Source organism: Chiloscyllium plagiosum, unplaced genomic scaffold, assembly GCF_037043375.1.
Source record: "Chiloscyllium plagiosum isolate Xiang-an unplaced genomic scaffold, Cpla_swu_hap1 HiC_scaffold_43, whole genome shotgun sequence".
Classification (NCBI taxonomy): Eukaryota; Metazoa; Chordata; class Chondrichthyes; order Orectolobiformes; family Hemiscylliidae; genus Chiloscyllium; species Chiloscyllium plagiosum.
This window is the reverse complement of record NW_028270181.1, coordinates 31,690,586-31,712,043: the sequence shown is the minus strand read 5'-3', so window position 1 is coordinate 31,712,043 and position 21,458 is coordinate 31,690,586. Positions and strand designations below refer to the sequence as shown.

Below are 21,458 nucleotides of genomic sequence, written 5' to 3'. Positions count from 1 at the left end.
CACCTGAAACCTATGTCTTCTTGTTCTGGGCTCTCCCACCCCAGGGAAAAGACTTTGTCTATTTATCCTATCCAAGCCCCTCCTGATTTTATAAACCTCTATAAGGTCACCCTTCAGCCTGCGATGCTACGGGAAAATAGCCCCAACCTATTCAGCCTCTCTCTATAGCTCATACCTTCCAACCCTGGCAACATCCTTGTAAATCTTTTCTGAACCCTTTCAAGCTTTCAATAGGAGGGAGACCAGAATTGCATGCAATAATCCAGAAGTGGCCTAACCAATGTCCTGTACAGACACAACATGACTTCTCAACTCAATGCTCTGACCAATAAAGGAAAGCGTATCAAATGCCTTCTTCACTATCTTATCTACCTGCAACTCCACTTTTAAGGCACTATGAACCTGCACTCCAAAGTGTATTTGTTCAGCAACACTCCCCAAGACTTTACCATGAAGTGTCCTAATTTGCTTTCCAAACTGCAGCACCTCACATTTATCTCAATCAAACTCCATCTGTCACTCCTAATGTCTTTTAAATGTTGTAACTGCATGTTTGGTACAGATTTAGGCATACTGACTGATTGATTGATTTATTTATTGTCACATGTACTGAAGTACAGTGAAAAACTTTGTTTACGAGCAGGACAGGCAGATCAGAGTAAGTAGGGGCGTACAGATCAAAAACACTCAGAGGCATACAGGTTGTTAGAGAAAGGAACAAGTGCAGTGGGAAAGATACAGCAGAGATTCACTGCGAAGTTAAAGGCTCAAACAGGGGTATAGAATATCATTTATTTAGGAATGATGAGGCTAAATAATGACGTTGAGGGAAGCACCCACATTGTAATGGAGAACAGCTGCAATGCACTGGGTAGGTTAAATACTTCTGCTCCCGTGAAACCTAATTTCGCTTCTCAAGTTTATGCATATCCCTCAATTCAATCTTGCTGTCCTCTCACCACTTCCTTCCTTTAACATTTTATGCCACGTGACTGAGGCACAGGTAAACTCTCCCTTGCCCTGATCCACCTGTCTACTGCAATGTTTGAGGCAGTGATCACCTCCAATGTTGCTCTTTCTTTCAACTGTGTGGGACTGCTCTCATCTGGCTCCATTCTTATTTTCATTCATTCATGGAATGAAGGCATCACTGGCTGGGCCAGCATTTACTGCCCATCCTAATTGCCAGAGGGCAGTACACATTGCTGTGAGTCTGGAGTCACATGTAGGCAAGGATGACAGTTTCCTTTCGTAAAGGACAAATGTGAACCAGATGTGGTTTTCCAACAATAGATTCAATGATCATCGTTAGACTCTTAGAGTCATAAAGATGTACAGCACGGAAACACACCCTTTGGTCCAACCTGTCCATGCCAACCAGATATCCCAAACCCAATCTAGTCCCACCTGCCAGCGCATGAACCATATTCCTTCCTATTCATATACCCATCCAGATGCTTTTCACATGTTGCAATTGTACCAGCCTCCACCACTTCTTCTGGCAGCTCATTCTACACAAACCACCCTCTGACTTACAAGGTGCCCCTTAGGTCTCTTTTATATCTTTCCCCGCTCACCCTAAACCTATGCCCTCTGGTTCTGGACTCCCCCACGCTAGGGAAGAGACTTTGTCTATTTATCCTATCCATGCCCCTCATGATTTTATAAACCTCTATAAGATCACCCCTCAGCCTCCGACACTCCAGGGAAAACAGCCCCCGTCTGTACAGCCTCTCCCTATAGCTCAAATCCTCCAACCTGGCAACATCCTTGTAAATATTTTCTGAACCCTGTCAAGTTTCACAACATCTTTCCTATAGTTCCGATAATTCCAGATTTTTGTTGAATTTAAATTCCACCATCTGCCATCTCCCAGAACATTACCTGGGTCTCTGGATTAACAGTCCAGCAGTAATAACACTAGCCTGTTGTCTCCCCTCTATCTAATCGGGGAGAAATGTGGTGAAAACAGATCCTATCGAGTTCCCAACACAGGAAGACATTAGCGCTGAAAATGTGTTGTTGGAAAAGCACAGCAGATCAGGCAGCATCCAAGGAACAGGAGAATCGACGTTTCGGGCATCTTCCTTGGATGCTGCCTGACCTGCTGCGCTTTTCCAGCAACACATTTTCAGCTCTGATCTCCAGCATCTGCAGCCCTCACTTTCTCTCAGGAAGACATTAGTTAGATTGTGGGTCACCGAATCTCCTATTCCAATTGTTCACTTTTGAGAATCTGGTTTTCAATCTCCCTCAAGAGCTACTCTGTCAGATACTCTCTCAATGACCTTATTTATTCCAGTGGTTCACCTTTGCATTGTTGGGATTATACTCCCCTGAATTCTACAGAATATTCACAAACAACTTCAGATTTTTCACAGGCTAGTGCTGCACTTGGGTTTCTCTGAGCTCTAATCTTGCTTAACTGCACCAAGGAAATACTGTTTGTCAGCTTCTGTCAGTGCCATTTCCTGCTACATTAAACTATTCGTGGTCCACAGGCTTCCTCTGTGCTCCTTCATCCAGGGCTCCCAGGGTGTTTGCCCGAGCCCTAGCTCAAATGCTTAGCTACACCTACTGGCTTCCAGGAGATTCAGGATTCATCCTGAATCCTTACTTTATACAGATCCTGGGACGTTAAATCAGCCTGCATGACAGTGAACCTATGGAAAGCGACTGGCTCCAGTGGTGTCCCCAGCCGTGCACTCAGATCCTGCAAGGTCCAGCTGGCTGGAGTACTCATGGACATGTTCAAACACTTCATACTATGATCTGAAGTCCCCATCTGCTTCAAGAAGACCACCATCATCCTAATACCAAAGAAAGGTCACGCAGCGTGCCTCAATGAGTACCACTTACTAGCTCTGACCGCCATAATTATGGAGTGCTTTGAGAGGTTAGTCATGGCTCACATCAACTCCAGCCTACTAAACTGCCTTGATCCTTTGCAATTCCCCTACTGGTGCAACAAGTCCATGATAAATAACATCTCCCTGGTCTTACACTCATCCCTGGAATATCTGGATAAAAAGATGCCTTTGCCAGGCTCCTACTTATTGATGACAGTTCCACCTTCAACAGCATAATTCTAATAAACTCATCTCTCATCAGTGTGGACTTGATGGGTTGAATGATCTGCTTCCACATTGTAGGGATTCTATGATTACACTGTATAAAATGGACAAAAGAAAAGTTCATTGCATCAATGTACATCATTATTTCACCTGACTGAACCCATCTCAGCTTCCAGAACCGTCCAAGTCCATTGCCACCCTTTCTGTATTCATTTGAGAGATGTGGGCACTGATGGCCAGCATTTATTATCCATCACTAGTTGCCCTTAAGGTGGTGGTGAGCTGCCTTCTTGAATTGCTGTAAGTTGACCCACAGTGCCTTTAGGGAGGGAATTCCAGGACTTTGACCCAGTGACAGTGAAGGAATAGAGATATGTTTCCAAGTCAGGACAGTGAGTGTCTCCAAGGGGAACTTGCAGGTGATGGTGTTTCCATGTATCTGCTGCTTATCCTTCTCGATCCAAGTGTTTGTGGATTTGGAAGGTGCAAAGATCTTTGGTGGCTTATTATTGGACTCAACTATTCTAATGTTGCACCTCACGGTGGCATGGTGGCTCAGTGGTTAGCACTGCTACCTCATAGTGCTAGGGATCTGGGTTCGATTCCAGCCTTGGGCACGGTGTGTGTGGAGTTTGCACATTCTCCCAGTGTCTGCGTGGGTTTCCTCCAGGTACTCCAGTTTCCTCCCAAAGATTAGGTGAATTGGTCATGCTAAATTATCTGTAGAGTTAGGTAGGAGTGTGGGTGACACAATCCAGACACAAAAAGTCTGGGTGTGTTACCCTTCAGAGGGTTGGTGTGGATTAGTTGGGCCGAAGGGCTGGTTTCCACACTGTAGGAAATCTAATCTAAACACACCCTTGGCTGGTCACCCACATTCTGCTTTCCATAAACTTGATGGCCATCCAAAATTCTACCACGGGTGTGCCAATTTACATGAAGTCCAGTTCCCTAATCCTCCCAATGTTCACTGCTTAACTAAGAGCCTATGCTATAAAATCCATAATTTTATAATTCTCACCCTGATTTTCAAACTTCTTTACCGCCTCTACCCTTCCTAAATCTACAGTCTCCTGCAGCCCTGGAACCCTCAGGTTCCTGCATACTTCTCCCACTGGTCTTTAATTGCTCCACCATTTGTGGCACAGCTCTAAAATTCCCTCCTGCCATCTCTCCACCTTACACTCCTGCTCAAATATGCTTAAATGTTCTCTCTTAATTATTCCTTTTGTGATATAACATCATTCCTTGCTTTACACTGATCTAGTGAAGCATTTTGAAATGTTTCATTATTTTTGATGAGCTATCAGTTGTGTCACCCAGACTAACCCTCACACATCTATTCTTTTAATGTTTGATCCAACTGAACCCAATCTTTAGGTAACTCACAATTTATTTTAATATCCCTCCTGGTCTCTCCAATGATCTGACAATAATGAGTTGACAATAATGAGTTCACTGAATCTTAATATGCTGGATAGTTGAGCAATCCAAGTCTTCCTCTGGACAATGACACCTCTGGCTTTCTACTTGGTACCATTGGCCCCAGTACAGCACAATGCACTGATAGTGCATGGTTGTTTTGAGCATGACCCCGCTCAAGACTTTCTGGCTAACCATTAAACACATGGACCCTTACTTTCATGGCTTACATTGGTCTTCCACATTGAGATCATAAAACAGCTCAGTACCATAATTTGGACAATTTAACTGTCAAAATCAACTGTTTAAATGTGGAATGGAGAGGCATAGAGGTGGTGTTACTAGACTAGCAATCCAGAACTTTATACAAGAGCTCACTTTCTAGTTAAATGTTATCACTAAATTACTTCCCATCAGTCGAAACATCCATCACCTTTCCAATACTGTGAACCTGAGCTATACATCATAGGGTGGCACAGTGGTTAGCACTGCTGCCTCTCAGTTCTAGAGGCCAGGTTTGAATCCTCCCTCGGGCAACTATCTGTGTGGAGTTTGCACATTCTTGGAGTCTGTGTGGGTTTCTCCCATAATCCAAAGATGTACAAGTCAGGTAAATCGTCCATGCTAAATTGTCCATAGTTTGGTGCATTAGTCAGGGGTAAATGTAGGGGAATGGATCTGGGTGGATTACTCTTCGGAGGGTCGATGTGGACTTGAAGGGCCTGTTTCCATACTGTAGGGAACCTAATCTAATCATACTTACCAATTACTTCAGCGAAGGATTAGGTTAGGGTTCCAAGATTTGGAAACTTCACTTGTTTAGGGCCAATAAGGTCTCTTGATGGGATCAGGAAGTTCCAAATGAAGGGACAGAGTACAGGTAAAACTGTGGCAAATACTCAGGCAACTATCTGTGTGGAGTTTGCACATTCTCCCCGTGTCTGCGTGGGTTTTCTCTGGGTGCTCCGGTTTCCTCCCACAGTCCAAAGATGTGCAGGTTAGGTGAATTGACCATGCTAAATTGTCCGTAGTGTTAGGTAAGGGGTAAATGTAGGGGTATGGGTGGTTTGCGCTTTGGCGGGTTGGTGTGGACTTATTGGGCCGAAGGGCCTGTTTCCACACTGTAAAGTAATCTAATCTAAGAAGTATATAGTTAGTAAGTTTGCTGATGACACCAAAATTGGAGGCGTAGTGGACAGCGAAAAAGGTTACCTCAGAATACAACAGGATCTTGATCAGATGGGCCAATGGGCTGAGAAGTGGCAGATGGAGTTTAATTCAGGTAAATTTGAGGTGCTGCACTTTAGGAAGGCAAATCTTAGCAGGGCTTATACTTAGCAGCACTTAATGGTAAGGTCCTAGAGAATATTGCTGAACAGAGACCTTGGAGTGCAGGTTCGTAGTTTCTTGAAAGTGGAATTGCAGATGGATAGGATCGTGAAGACGACGTTTGGTATGCTTTCCTTTATTGGTCAGAGTATTGAGTACAGGAGTTGGGAGGTCATGTTGCGGCTGTACAGGACATTGGTTAGGCCACTGTTGGAATATTGCATGCAATTCTGGTCTCCTTCCTATTGGAAAGATGTTGTGAAACTTGAAAGGGTTCAGAAAATATTTACAAGGGTTGGAGGAACTGATCTACAGGGAGAGGCTGAAACAGGCTGGGGCTGTTTTCCCTGGAGCATCGGAGGCCGAGGGGTGACCTTATAGAGGTTTACAAAATTATGTAAGGCATGGATAGGATAAATAGACAGTCTTTTTCCTGGGGTTGGGGAGTCCAGAACTAGATGGTATAGGGATAGGGTGAGAGGGGAAAGATAGAAAAGGGACCGAAGGGGCAACTTTTTCACGCAGAAGGTGGTAAGTGTATGGAATGAGCTGCTAGAGGAAGTGGTGGAGGCTGGTAAATTGCAACATTTAAAAGGTATTTGGATGGGTATATGAATAGGAAGGGTTTGGAGGGATAGGAGCCAGGTGCTGGCAGGTGGGACTAGATTGGGTTGGGATATCTGGTCGGCATGGATGGATTGGACCGAAGGGGCCGTTTCTGTGCTGTACATCTCTATGACTCTATCCCCATTCGCTATTTTCTGCCAGTCAGCCAATCCTCTATCCATGCCAGTATCTTGCCCCTAACACAATGGGCTTATCTTATTTAGCAGCCTCCGATGTGGCACCTTATCAATGGCCTTCTGGAAATCCAAATAAATCGCATCCACTGGCTCTCCTTTTTCTAACTTGCAAGTTACTTCCTCAAAGAATTTCTAACAGATTCTAAGAGGTTTAATTCCCATAGCAACTGAAATCACCAATGGAAGCCCTGCCTTTTCAACCTTGCCTGATGTGTGGTGACCCTCAAATTAAACTCACCACCAATTATCGCTAATGAATTAATGAATGCAAAGTCCCTCTGGGACTATGGCAAGTTTACCACTTTACTTTTCAGCTTCACTGGTTCTTCCTTCCGTTGTGTTATAATAAGGCCTCAATCCTGTCAAACACCACCATGTTTTCCAGCAACTCTCTTTATGGGTGAGATTTGTAATACCAAAGATCTATTTTTCATGGTATCAGTTTGTATTCTGTGAGCAACCATTTCACTTTAAGGAGGACAGCAAATCTTATGTCTGAAAAGTTTTTATTGTTTTCATTATTCCTGAACATTCCTTCAAGCAGTAACGCTCCAGATGATGCACGTGTTGAGTGCTCAGGTCGGATTAACAAAATTTTAGGTCCTAAATTACAATTTTGTTGAGCCTTCGGAGACAGAATTGGAAAAATACTAAAGAAGTCAGAGTAACGTCCACACGTATAATGGAGATACCATTTTCATGCAATGGCAGGCAAGATGTAAAAAGCCACCCAAAAAATTGTCACACATTTATACACCAAATTAATTTGTTATCAGAAAAAGTACTATGTAATAAATCTGTACATCCAAATAAATTTGGGTTCTACGCCTAAAGTTACATTATAAGGTTATATACATTTATTACCCCCTTTCATATTATCTTAAGTAAAGCCTTCATTCCCACCGCAACATAAAACAAGACTAAGCTGCAAGACTAACTCGGAGAGAAGGAAAACAAAACAAAGAAAAATCAGTTTATACGCCCAATTAAAATATTTCACTTAGATCTTTCTAATAAAAACCATTAACAGATCACCAGCCTTTCAAAATGCATACTCCCAGTTTGTTTTATATGCTAACTACTGTGAATTTCAGTGCAGATGATCATCTCTGTCCTTAGTCTTCACTCTTTGGATGGACTGAAGCGGAGAACTAATTTATAACACATCACAGACTTGGCTTTTAGATACAAATATTGAGTTGGTCCAATTATAATCATGACTGATGTGCATCCTATTACTGAAGATAGTATATAAACTGTATCAGATTTACAAATTAAAATAAATGCAATAAGCTCCCATTGATAAAGTACAAAAACATAGCGGGGTTTGGGTAACGGTCACAAAAACCAGAATGGTCAGCTTTTCAATAGCCACCTCTCTGATCCACTTGAAAGGTAACTATCTCAGAATGGAGGCTTGAATAACTTTAAACTAGTCAGATTTTTCCCTCCTCAATAGAACAAATGATTTTAAATAAACTGTTTGTCCTCTTCATTGAAGAGAGCTAGTCTATTCTTCATTAATAAGCTATGTTTTATGTGGGAAGATTAGCACTGTATTGTAGTAATGCTTACTGCATATAATCCAAGCGTTTTGCTGAACAGTTGGTTAAAGCAGTCAATACGAGCTCAGGATCAAAGGAAACAAATGTTGCTTTAAGCTTCCATGAATGGAACCCACACTTTACCCAGTGTTAACCCAATGTCTCCTTGCAGTTTAAACTGTGCAAGTTCCAGCTGAATGAACAAAAAGCAGTAAGTGATCCTCAGCTCCCTGGGAGTCTGGCCTTCCATTAGTCAATTTTCACATTGGTGTAGATCTTTCGGACAAAGGCACTTGTTCCCATATAACCAACAGCACCTGGAAATAAAGAACATTGTTTTGCAGGATGAGTACATATTTTTATACAACATCTGATGAAAAATTAACCTTTGTATGCCTTGTGGAAGCAGCACAGCAGACATGCTAAGTTTGCAATCTGCTGGATTGGAGGAGAAAGAACAGCCAATGTTGCCCATTTCTGATGCTTACCCACCTGAATAAGATCCAGGCACAAGGGCAATGATGGGTGGAGGGAACACATTCATGCCTGATGCTGCCAATATCAAATATATGCCCACACTCCCTACTCAAGTATACATTTTACAATGCAAAAACACTCATTTACACAAGGCACTAGATTTGTCAATGGAATCCCACAGCAACTATTTTAAAAATAAGAGATTGAATAGGGCACTGGACAAAGACTGGTTGCAGCATGGTTTATTTAACTTTGTTAAGTGACTGCCTACTCCATTAATATTTGCCAATAAGCTGATCAAATGCTCACGTGTTATTTTCAGCTGAAAATATAATGGCACCATTTGTTTCATACCGACACTGCAACTTTCAGTTTCTATTTTGGTGTCTAAAATCATTCATTAATTATAACAAAAACAATTGAGTTGAAAGTGCAGGCTAAATGGACAACTGATAATGTTGAAGATCACAGGTCATTCTTGAAACTTGCCAAGAATTTTCAAGTCACTGACTGTTCATTTCTTGCAGAATTAAGAATGCTGGCTTACCATCTTGTCATAAGTAAATTAGGATCCAAGAATTTGCAAAGGGACTATCATCAGCAGCAGCGAGTGAGTCCAGTGTGGACTCCAAGGTGACCCCAGCGCTTCTGCATTGACGAGGTGGTCCTACTGCTGGTTCATGCCTGTTGCGACTTTCAGTTCCTGGTGCCGCCTGCGCCCAGCACAGACTCATGGCAGCGGCAGTCACGCTTGGGCCAGTGCAGTACCCAGCATCAGTGCCAGCTCCATATACAAGATCCAGCAAGGATGCCGGTGGAGGTGAGATAGCACTGAAGAGTAGGGAGACTCTCACCCCAGCAGCAGTGGCACAGTGAGAATGGTGGGGCACTGAACAAGGACTGTAAAGTTGAACACTATTTCTTTCTTTTTCTGCCTTAGTGTTCTATCTTTTGCTGGAAGTGTGTTGCTGGAAAAGCGCAGCAGGTCAGCCAGCATCCAGGGAACAGGAGAATCGATGTTTCGGGCATAAGCCCTTCTTCAGGAATCTATCTTTTGGTTTATTTTGGTGTTTTAAGGAGGAATTGGACAGTGACAACACTATGAAACACTTCTCACTTTGTAACAAAATACATGTGACAATAAATAAGTCAAACCAAATTAATTTGTGGAAAGATAGGAATACTGCTCCATGCAGCTTGACTGGAAAGCACGACCAAAATGAAGGAAATTAAAAGCTGCGGGGCTGGTAGGGACACAGAGGAGCTGAAGGACGAAGGTGATCAGCATACTGGTACATACACAGCGAAAACAAACAGACAAATGGAGTGGGGGGGGGGGGGGGGGGGAAAGAGGAGATCTCTTGCAGGAAGGAGCAAATCATTTGCCGGAGGCAGCTAGCTTTCTGGTTGGGAAGAAAAGAAGGCAGGTGCTCCAAGAGATACCGTGCAAGCAGGCTAATAAAAATCTAACATCTCGTGAACTCTAAAAGAACTCCGATCATAGAGAGGTGAATGTTTTCTCAGAATAGGCCAAAACTTTGAACCAGGGTGTTAATAGTTGTTCAGTTCAAAAGGAAATCTGGGAAGTTATATAATCAGGATTGTCACAGCTAGAGGAGCAGTGTGTTTGTAGAAGTGATGATTATTGCACCCAATCAACTCAGTGAAAACTGTTGTCCATTGGACCCTTGAACTGCATGAATTAAGAAAATAACAAATTGAGGAACAAACTAGCTGCACCATGGGACATGTGTTCAGGGAGTGATCTGGTGGCACGATGTATCTTTGTATATTGACGATTTACATTTATTTGAAGCATCATTACCCTGTTCATTCATGTGTAATTTGCATTGGTTTGGATTAGTGTTAAAGTAAAGGCTGTAAACAATGAAATTCTTTGGTAAGTTCTTCATTTGAAGGGTCATGTAAATTGGCTAGTTTGATTTACAACGAGATCATTTATGAGATGACAATATTATTCATGCTGAATATTCTACATTGAAGTGTTCTTGGTTTAACACTGCAGCTCAAATAATTGCATTGCTTATAAAGTTGTAAAACATATTTCATAGCATGACAACATCACTGGCTCAACAGCATTTATTGACCATCCCTAATTGCCCAGAGGATAGTTAAGAGTTAAGCAAGGAGTCACAGCAAAAACTGTGGGTCTGGAGTCACATGTAGAGCATACTGGGTATGGTCCCATGCAAGGGATTATTTATACTAGATTGGAGTTCATGAAGTTAGGGGTAATATAGTAGGAACAAAGAGGAGCAATAGGCCAATTAGTCTCAGGGAGGTTCCAATATGCAGCATCATGAGGATCTGCAACTTTATTCTCTATCTCTTACTACCTTTGATTGGTTCATGAAAACCTCTCTCAGATTGATCTAATATCAATCATTATTTGCAGAGGAGAATTCTAAAATTTGAAAAAGTCTTCATAATTAGAATTTCCTAATTACACTGCTAAAACATTTGGCTTTTTTTGGGATTACGAACTCTCAACCAAGCCTCCTCAATCAGCTGCACTCCTTAATATCCTGAAAGCATCCCTCAACCTTCTACCTTCCAAGGAATATAAAGCTAATTTATGTAAATACTCAAGTTATTTAATACAGGTAAACTTATACTGTATTCCTCCAACGTCAATCTCTGTCACCTAAAGTGTGGTGCCTAAAACTGCTCAGACAACTCATGGTTTGAGTAATGTTATTACAGCTGAAGCATCTCTCTTTCTGTTATGTCGTGTTCATAGATATGAAGGCCAGCATTCCATTATTTTTGATGCATTTCTGTTCCCGTCTGTAACATTTAATGTACCTGAACTCCAAAGCCTCTTTGCTCCTCCACTGTTTTTAGCTATTGATCAAGTACTCTATACATTTTAGGTCCCACATGGATTACTTTTAATTTGCTTACTTTCAAATCCATTTGCATTTTTTCCAATCACTTATGATATCAATAATTCTTTGTAAATTCATACCACAGATTAGGTTAATGGACAAAACAGAGAATCACATTGCCAGACTGCAACTAACAGGAAAATGCAAGAATTGCTGCTTGGGTCCCAGCTATTTATAATCTATCAATGAGGGGGGAGAATCAAGTGTAATGCTGATGAAGCTAAGTCAGTGTGAAAGTGGGTGGCAAGGACACAAAGAGGCTGCAAAGATATGTAGGCAGGCTTAAATGAATGGGCAAGATCATGATAAATGGAATAAAGTGTGAAGTGATCCACTGTGAAGAGCAGATTTCTTTTGTTTAAAATACTGACGGAGAAATTCAAAGAGACGTGTGTCCTTGCACAGGAATCTCAAAGTTAATATGCTGGTAGAGCAATCAAGGAGGAAGATAATGGCATATTATCCGATAATAGAAGTAGATTAGGGTACTACGGGAAAGATGACTTACAGATGCTGTACAGGGCCTTGGTGTGTCCACTTCTGGAATACTGCATACAATTCCATAATTTGGGATCACAGCCTCAGAACGAGGGGTTACATTTACAATTGAGATTCTTTGGGATTCCCATGTCTCGAGAACTGCAGGTGGTCAGTTGTTGAGTATATTCAAATGAGAGGCAGACAGATTTTCAGAAACTAAACAAAAAGGGACATCACGCAGGAAGGTGTTGTTAAGGTAGAACAGCCTTAATGAATGACGAAACAGAGGTGTGGGACTGAATAGTTCACTCTGCTCCTATTTATTAAAAGCTTAGGTACATCAGAAACATTGAGTGCGCAATCTTCATCTTGGTTACCAGCAAATCTGCGTGTTTTGGTTTGCTGCAGGTTTTTTTCTCAACTTAAATGAAACTGTTCTTTTATTATCCTTTCCAAAATGACCAACTTCACATTTTCCCACATGTATTCCATGTGCTAACTTTTTGCCCATTTACTTGACCTATCAATATAGAGTCAGAGTCATAGAAAGGTAAGCATGCAAACAGACCCTCTTGTAACTTGACTTTACACCTATTTTTCTGTGATCGGTATATTTATTGACAGTATATTTGCTTCCTTGCTCCAAGTTGTTAATATATATAGTGAACAGATGTGATCCCAGTACTGATCCCAGTGGAACTCACTGGTTACAGGTTGCCACACTGAAACAACCCATTATTCCCCTTTGCTATTTCCTGCTCATTAGCTCATTCTCTATCCATGTCAATATAATATATATATATGCTCTTATCTCAACTTAATCTTTTATGAGGCACCTTGTTGAACACCTTCTGGAAGTCCAAACACAATGCATGTACCTCTTCCCTTCTATCCACTGTGGTTGAGATATCTCGGAATATTCTAATAAATAGGTCAGACACCATCTCCCTTTCATGAAACCATGTTGACCCTGCTTGATTAAATTATGATTTTCTAAATGTGCTATTACTTTCTTAAATAATTGATTCCAACTTTTGTCCAACAATAGATGTTAGGTTAATCAGCATACAGTTACTGTCTTTATGCCTCCCTCCATTTTTGTATAGGGAGTGACACTGGCAGCCTTCCAAACCTGTGGTACTTCTCCAGAATCCAAGGATATTTAGAAATTACAACCAATGCATCCATTATCCCTGCCGTTACCTCTTTCATGATCCTGGGATGGAAGCCTTTAGAGCCAGAGGACCAGCCTGTCTTCAGTTCCATCAGTTTGTCTAACACTACTTCTATGATGGTACTCAATTTCTCCTCTGTATTCTTCAGCATTAATGGGATGCTTGAAGTATCCTCCACCATAAGAATCGATGCAAAACATATGTTTTAACTGCTCTGACGTTTTCTTGTTCCTCATAACTCTCACCCCAAATTCATTCTCAAGACCTATGTTCATTTTGACCGCTCTCTCCATCTTATACATTTCAAGAAGCTCTTATTGTCAGTTTTTATATTCCTCACTAGTTTACCATCATGCGTATTTTCTCATTATTATCTTTTAGTCAGTTTTGCTGGATTGTGAATTTATCCCAGTGTTCTGGGCTACCATTAATTTTTATATCCTCTTATGCATTTTCTTTCAAATTAATACACACTTTAATCTCCTTGGTTAGCAATGGCTGGCTTATACCTCTATCAGAATCTTTCCTCTTTACTGAGATGCATTTTAGCTGAAATATATTATTTCTTGGATAGTCTGATCTGATGAAAAACAGGTAAGAGACCATCCTCTCATTTGACTATTTAATTCACATAGAAAAACTAATTTTAACCCATTCATCTCGACCCTTTATTTTCCCCCTTATGAATAGCTCAATTTGGTAAAATCCTGTATTGCTGTCAACAACAATCATATGGTGTACTATACAAATCGCAGAGACTTTTGAATCATTGAGAAGAAAAAGAAGTTTTTGACTGAACAAATCAAGGCCAGGATTAAATATATTTGAATTGCAACTTGTAATTTACACTATCGCTGCCCTCCAGCTCTGGATCCCCCCAACCTCAGGCCTTTTCCCTGGGGTGGGAGAGTCCAAAACTAGAGGGCATAGGTTTAGGGTGAGACGGGAAAAATTTAAGTGGGGAACCCAAGGGGCAACTTTTTCACACAAAGGATAGTGTGTATATGGAATGAGCTTCCAGAGGAAGTGGTGGAGGCTGGTACAATTACAAATTTAAAAGGCATCTGGATCGGAAGTAAACTATTCCACAGATTCACTATCCTCTAAGGGAAGGGATTACTCCTCATCTGTCATAAATATATGACTCTGTCCCTAGATTCTCCCACAAGAGGAAACAACTTTTCCCTATCTATTTTGTTAATTTCCCCAAGAATCTTAAATAAAAACCAAACGTTGCTGGAAAACAGAAACAAAAACAAATTTCTGGAAAAGTTCAACAGGCCTGGCACTTGTCTTTATTCTACATATATGAATAGAAAGAGTTTAGAGGGATATGGACCAAGTGTTAGCTGGTGGGACTAGATTGGGTTGGGATATCTGGTTGGCGTGGATAAGTTGGACCGAAGGGTCTGTTTCCATGCTGTACACATCTCTATCCTTTCCCAATTTAGATCATCCGATAATCTGTAAAATGATGGCAGAATTAAAATGCTTATGACGGCTCAGTTCTGTTCTAATCTCTTAAAATTTGACCTGTCATAATGTAGCAGCAGGAGGTAGATAGTGAATGCTGCTAGTGACACACCAAACATTTTATAAGTAGCTTTTATGAAGTGACAGACTTTTCTGTTCATAGAAAGAAAGGCTGATTTGCAACTTTAAACCTCAATATGAGCAAACCTGCTTTACAGCCACTTTTGTTGCGCACTTCCTGTTGTAGTGTTGGAGGTATACCTCTGGTCATTGTAAGTACAGCAAGATCCCATAAACAGCAATGTGCTCAGCATCATATTTTGGTTAAAAACCTGAAACATTAACTCTGACGTCTGTCCACAGATGCTGCCAAACCTGTTCAGCTTTTCTAGCAATTTGTGTTTTTGCTTCATATTTTGGTTATGTGCTTTCAGGGATCAGTGCTACCAAATAATCAGCGAAGTATCACAAAATTCACCACACATATACTAGGTATGGAGGGATTCTCTTAAGCGTATGGTCTTTTTTTAATTCCCTAGTAGGATGCGACATTGCTGGTTTTGTCAGCATTTATTGCTCACCCCTACTTGCCCTTGACAAGCTGCATTCTTGAACTCTAGCAGTCCATGTGGTGTAGGTAGACTCTCAAAGCTGCTGGAGAGGGATAAGGATTTTGACCCAGTCACAGTGAAGGAACAGCAAGTCATTTCCAAGTCAGGATGATAAGTGACTTGGAAGTAAATTTGCAGGTGGTGGTATTCCCATCCAGAACTGCGTTTTGAGGAAGGGTCACTGGACCCAAAACGTTAACTCTGATTTCTCTCTACAGATGCTGCCAGACCTGTTGAGCTTTTCCAGCAATTTGCTTTTGTTTCTGATTTCCACCATCTTCTGATTTTTATTTAAGATTCTTGGGGAAATTAACAGGATAGAGAAAAGTTGCTTCCTCTTGTGGGAGAATCTAGGACAGAGTGAAGAGTCATATATTTATGACAGATGAGGAGCAATCCCTTCCCTGAGAGGATAGCGAATCCGTAGAATAGTTTACTGCAGAGGACTGTTGGGACTGCGTGATTAAGTATGTTCAAGACTGATTTTAATCAGTCAGGGATATGAGGGGAGTAAAGACAGGAAATAGGAGTTGCGAATTATCGGATTCCAGAATGGTGGAGCAGATTTGTTGGGCTGAATGGCCTACTTCTGCCCCTTTGTTTTATGCTGTAATTCTTCAGCTCACTAAAATGTGTTCTTGTAATACCGTGATAATTCTGCACCAGACTTAACAAAGATCAGTACATTGGTACGTGGGCAGAGTTAGTTAAGTTAGAGCGTAGAACAGTACAGCACAGTTCAGGCCCTTTGGCCCATGATGTTGTGCCGAGCATTTATCTGAATCTAAGATCAACCTCACCTCCACACCCCTCAATTTACTGCCATCTACGCGCTTGTCCAGCAGTAGCTTAAAAGTCCCTAACGTTTCTGATTCTACTATTACCACTGGCAGTTCATTTCACTCTCTGCATAAAGAACCTATCTCTGACATCTCCCCTAAACCTTCCTCCAATCACCTTAAAGTTATGACCCTTTGTGACAGTCATTTCTGCCCTGGGGAAAAAGTCTCTGGGTATCTACTGTATCAATGCCTCTCATGACCTTGGACACATCTATCAAGTCCCCACTCTTCCTTCTACTATTCAGTGTGAAAAGCCTGAGCTCACTCAACTGCTCTTCATTAGACAAGCCCTCCAATCTAGGCAGCATCCTGGTAATTCTTTTCTGTACCCTCTCTAAAACATCTACATCCTTCCTATAACTAGGCAACTAGAACAAGATCTACTGTCCAATCTGTTCTTCCATCTCTCTGCTGCTAGTGGAGGGATCTGTGACTCTCCTTTCCTGTTACTGTCTTCCACCCATACTGACTCAGTAAACAAACCCTCAACAGCCTTCTTTGTTACAGCTGTGAAGCACGCTCTATTGATGCTACTCCCCTCCTTGTTCTTTTTCAAAGATCTAAACCCTGCGACATCCAACAACCATTCCTGCCCCTGTGAAATCCATGTCTGTTATGGCCACAACATTGTAGTTCCAAGTACTGATCCATGCTCTAAGTGCATCAGTCTTATTCCTGACACTCCTTACATTGAAAAATACACACTTTAACCCATCTCTTTGCCCTATCAACTGTGTATCCTTCCTGACAGATGCTCATTCTATTTCTGCCTGTTCAACAACTACCCTCTCCTCTGATCAGACGCTCTGGTTCCCACCCCCCTGCCAAAGTAGTTTAAACTAGTAGATTGGGAAAAAAAACCTGAAAATAGAAGGACAATAAACAAGTAACGACAAAATTTAGAAAAAAAAGGTCTCATAACATATACATTCCACTGAGAAATTAAAAACTCCACATGGAAAGTGATCCATGTGTGTCAAACTATAGTCATTGGGGTTAGCATTCGATTAAAAGTAGTTTAACTGTTGCCAAGAGTACAAGAATAGGTGGTCTGAGAGTGGTAGTGTTTTTAGAAGCCAAAGGACAGAGTAAACTGACAAGAAAAAGGGGTCAAAAAGTCTAATTTAAGCAAGGAACTTTAAACAACAAAATTCAGTAAAGCAAAAGCACTGGAAAAACTAATAGGACCAAAAGTCAACTAATCCCATGACCCAATGGTTTACATCTTAAGGGCCTACAAGGGGTGTCTGCAGAGATAGTCAACGCATTGGTTGTGATCTTCCAAAATGTATTGAATTTTGGAATGGTCCCAGTGGATTTGAAGGTACCAAATACACTATTTCAAGAAGGGAGGAAGAGAGAAAACAGGAACATATATGACCAGTTAACCTGGCATCAGTCTTTGAAAAAATACTGAAATAAAATTAAGTCTTAGAAATTTAGAAAATCGGGTGATTATGCAGAGTTTGACTGTTCAATCGCACCTAATATGATAGATCATTGCAGAAACTGACTCACACCATTTGAAGGCAGCATGGACAGAGAACTAGATAAGGGACAGAAAACAGCTAAAGAATAAATGGGTCATTTCCAGGTTGGCACACTTACTAGTGGGGTTGTGCAAGGAACAGTGTGTGGGTCTCAGCCATTTACAAACTATATTAATGTCATGGAAGAATGAACTGAGTAAATTTAGATAGGTAAGCAAGATGAGAAAGAAACAAAAATGTATCTGCAGAGAGGTATAGACAGGTTAATTGCACTAATAAGAAAGCTGCAGATGAAGCTGAGGTAATTTCTGCAAAAGTACAATCATTTTTAAAATGGTGAATAATTGATGGTGTCTCCAAACATAGAACACAGTGTTAACATGCAAGTATAACAAGTAAACAGGAAAGGAAATGATACATTGACCTTTGCTGAAAATGGTTTGGAACACAAGAGTAAAGAGGCCCAGCTGCAATTGTGCTGGACTTTGGTGAGGCCACATCCAGAGTATATTGCGTCCATTTTTGTCTCCCTACCATTGGAAGCCAGCATAACCAAGGTTCACAAGAGTAATTACTGGGATAAGACAGCTGTTTAGTGCTGATCCAAAGACACCCAGATGCCCTTTCCAATCCTATCTTCTTGCACACAGTCTATAGCCATGCAGCCTATAGCACTTAAGGTACAGATCCAGGTAATTTTAAAGAGGTTAAGGTCTCTGCCTCCACTATTAATTCAGGTATCACCACCCTCTGCGTAGAAATATTTTTCTTCACATCCTCTCTAATCCTTCTGCCATTTAGTTGAATCTATGATCCCTGTTTTTTGAAGTCTCTGCCAAGAGAAACAGGTTCCACCTGTCGACTGCAACACTCCCCCTCACAATTTTACATACCTCAATGATGTCACTCCTTAGCCTTTTTTGTTCCAAGGAAAACTGAAATTCCCCAGTCTCCCCTTGTAGGTACAATTCTCTAGCCATGGAAACAATCTTCCCTACACTCTCCCCGGAGCAATTACATTCTTCCTGAAATGTGGCGACCAGAACTGCACACTATACTCCAGTGTGGCCTCAGTTTCATCATTACTTTTGTCTTCTATACCTCTTTTGATGAAGAAAAGCATTCTGTATGCCTACTTAATCCTACCTGTATTTCTACCTTTGCACTTGCATACCAATATCTTTCAGTTCATCTACCTTTCTCAGTATATTCCTGTTACTGTGCATTCCCTTTTACTGTTTGAGCTCCCTAAGTGCGTTACCTCACACTCTGATGAGTTGAACTCCATCTGCCAGCTGACAGGAATGAACTCCCTACCCATTCGCTCAACTCATCTATATCATTTTGGAGCTTGCACTATCTTCTATACTATCCACTGCATGGCCATTTTTTGTGTCATCTGCACATTTCCCAATTGTGCCCCTCATGTTCTGGTCCAAATCGTTAACGTATAAAACAAACAGCACGGGTCCCAATATCAACGCCTGCGGAACACCACTTGAAACAGCTTTCCATTCGCAAGGGCAGCCATTGACCATTACCCTTTATTTCCTGTTACTAAACCAACTTTGGATCCAAAGTGACACATTACCCTGTATCCCAAAGGTTTTTGCTTTTTGGACCAGTCTGTCATGTGGAACCTTGTCAAATGCTTTAGAACATAGAACAGTACAGCACAGAACAGGCCCTTCAGCTGACCATTGATGTGCTGACCATTGATCCTCATGTAAGGTAAACGAACCTGCAAATTTAAGCAGTCTCTTAACTATCCCCAATTACCTCGCTTCCACAACTGCTGCTGGCAACGCATTCCATGCTCTCACAACTCTCAGCGTAAAGAACCCGCCTCTAATATCCCCTCTATACTTTCCACCAAACAGATTAAAACTATGACCCCTCGTGTTTCTGCCCTGGAAAAAAGTCTCTGGCTATCCATGCCTCTCATTATCTTGTACACCTCAATTAGGTCCCCGCTCTTCCTTCTTTTCTCCAATGAAAAAAGTCCGAGCTCAGTCAACCTGTCTTTGTAAGATAAGCCCTCCTTTCCAGGCAGCATCCTGGTAAACCTCCTCTGAACCCTCTCCAAAGCATCCACATCTTTCCTATAATAGGGCGACCAGAACTGGACACAGTATTCCAAGTGCGGTCTAACCAAAGTTTTATAGAGCTGCAACAAGATCTCACGACTCTTAAATTCAACCCCTCTGTTAATGAAAGCCAAAACACCATATGCTTTCTTAACAACCCTGACCACCTGGGTGGCAATTTTAAGGGATCTATGTACCTGCACACCAAGATCCCGCTGTTCCTCCACACTGCCAAGAATCCTGTCTTTAATCCTGTACTCAACTTTCAAGTTCGATCTTCCAAAATGCATCACTTTGCATTTATCCAGGTTGAACTCCATCTGCCACCTCTCAGCCCATCTCTGCATCCTGTCAATGTCACGCTGCAGCCTACAACAGCCCTCTATATTGTCAACGACTCCTCCAACCTTTGTGTCATATGCAAACTTGCTGACCCATCCTTCAATCTCCTCATCCAAGTCATTAATAAAAATTACAAACAGTAGAGGCCCAAGGACAGAGCCCTGTGGACCACCACTCACTTCCAGGCAGAATACTTTCCTTCCACTACCATTCGCTGTCTTCTGTCGACCAGCCAATTCCGTATCCAGACAGCTAAGTTTCCCTGTATCCCATTTCTCCTGACCTTCTGAACGAGCCTACCATGGGGTACCTTATCAAATGCCTTACTGAAGTCCATGTCCACCACATCCACTGCTCGACCTTCATCAACTTGTCTAGTAATACCCTCAAAGAACTCAATAAGATTTGTGAGGCGTGACCTGCCCCTCACAAAGCTATGCTGACTGCATTTAGTCAAGCCATGCTCTTCCAGATGGTCATAAATCCTATCCCTCAGAATCCCTTCCAACACTTTGCAGACGACAGACGTGAGACTGACTCATCTGTAATTGCCTGGGATTTCCCTATTTCCTTTCTTGGAGAAAGGAATTACATCTTCCTCCCTCCAGTCCTCAGGTACGACTCCGGTGGAGAGCGAGGATGCAAAGATCTTCGCAAGTGGCGAAGCAATCACATTTCTCGTTTCCCAAAGCAGCCAAGGACAAATCTGGTCCGGCCCTGGCGACTTGTCAATCTTAATGTTTGTCAAAATTTTCAGCATATCAGCTTCCTCAATCTCTATCCGTTCCACTACAAGGTCCTTTTCTTTAGTAAAGACAGAAGCAAAAAACTCATTTAGGGCTCCCCCTACCTCCTCAGACTCTATACACAAGTTCCCTATGCTATCCCTGATCTGCCCTATTCTTTCTTTGATCATTCTCTTATTCCTCACGTACATGTAAGATGCCTTTGGATTCTCCCAAATCTTTCCTGCCAAGCCTTTCTTGTGCCCCCTCCTGGCTCTCCTCAGACCATTTTTGAGCTCCTTCCTCACTTGCCTGTAATCCTCTACAGCTGAGCAAGACCCTTGCTTCCTCCACCTTACGTAAGCTGCCTTCTTTCTTTTGACGAGAAGCTCCTCCGCTCTTGTCATCCAAGGTTCCTTTATTCTTGCCTGTCTCAGAGGAACACATTTATGCATCACTTGCAACAACTGTTCCTTAAACAGTCTCCACATGTCTACAGTGCGCTTTCCACGGAACAATTGTTCCCAGTCCATGCTTCCCAAGTCACGCCTGAAAGCATCATAGTTTCATTTTCCCTAATTAATATCCTCCCATTGTGCCTGCTTCTCTCCATCTCCATATATATGTAGAATGTGAGGCAGTTGTGGTCACTATCACCAAAATGCTTTCCCACCA

The 21,458-nt window shown here is 41.8% G+C and overlaps 1 protein-coding gene across 1 annotated transcript in view; it reads right to left on the bottom strand.

Moving 5' to 3' along the window:
* Positions 1-7,117: 7,117 nt before the first annotated feature.
* The window catches only part of tm9sf3 (transmembrane 9 superfamily member 3), a 155,816-nt gene continuing 141,475 nt past the window's right edge, over positions 7,118-21,458 (bottom strand). The window contains exon 15 of the mRNA XM_043678647.2: positions 7,118-8,489. Within this exon, the coding sequence (XP_043534582.1) occupies positions 8,422-8,489 (68 nt within the window). The 3' untranslated portion in view covers positions 7,118-8,421. The remainder of the gene's footprint in view (positions 8,490-21,458) is intronic.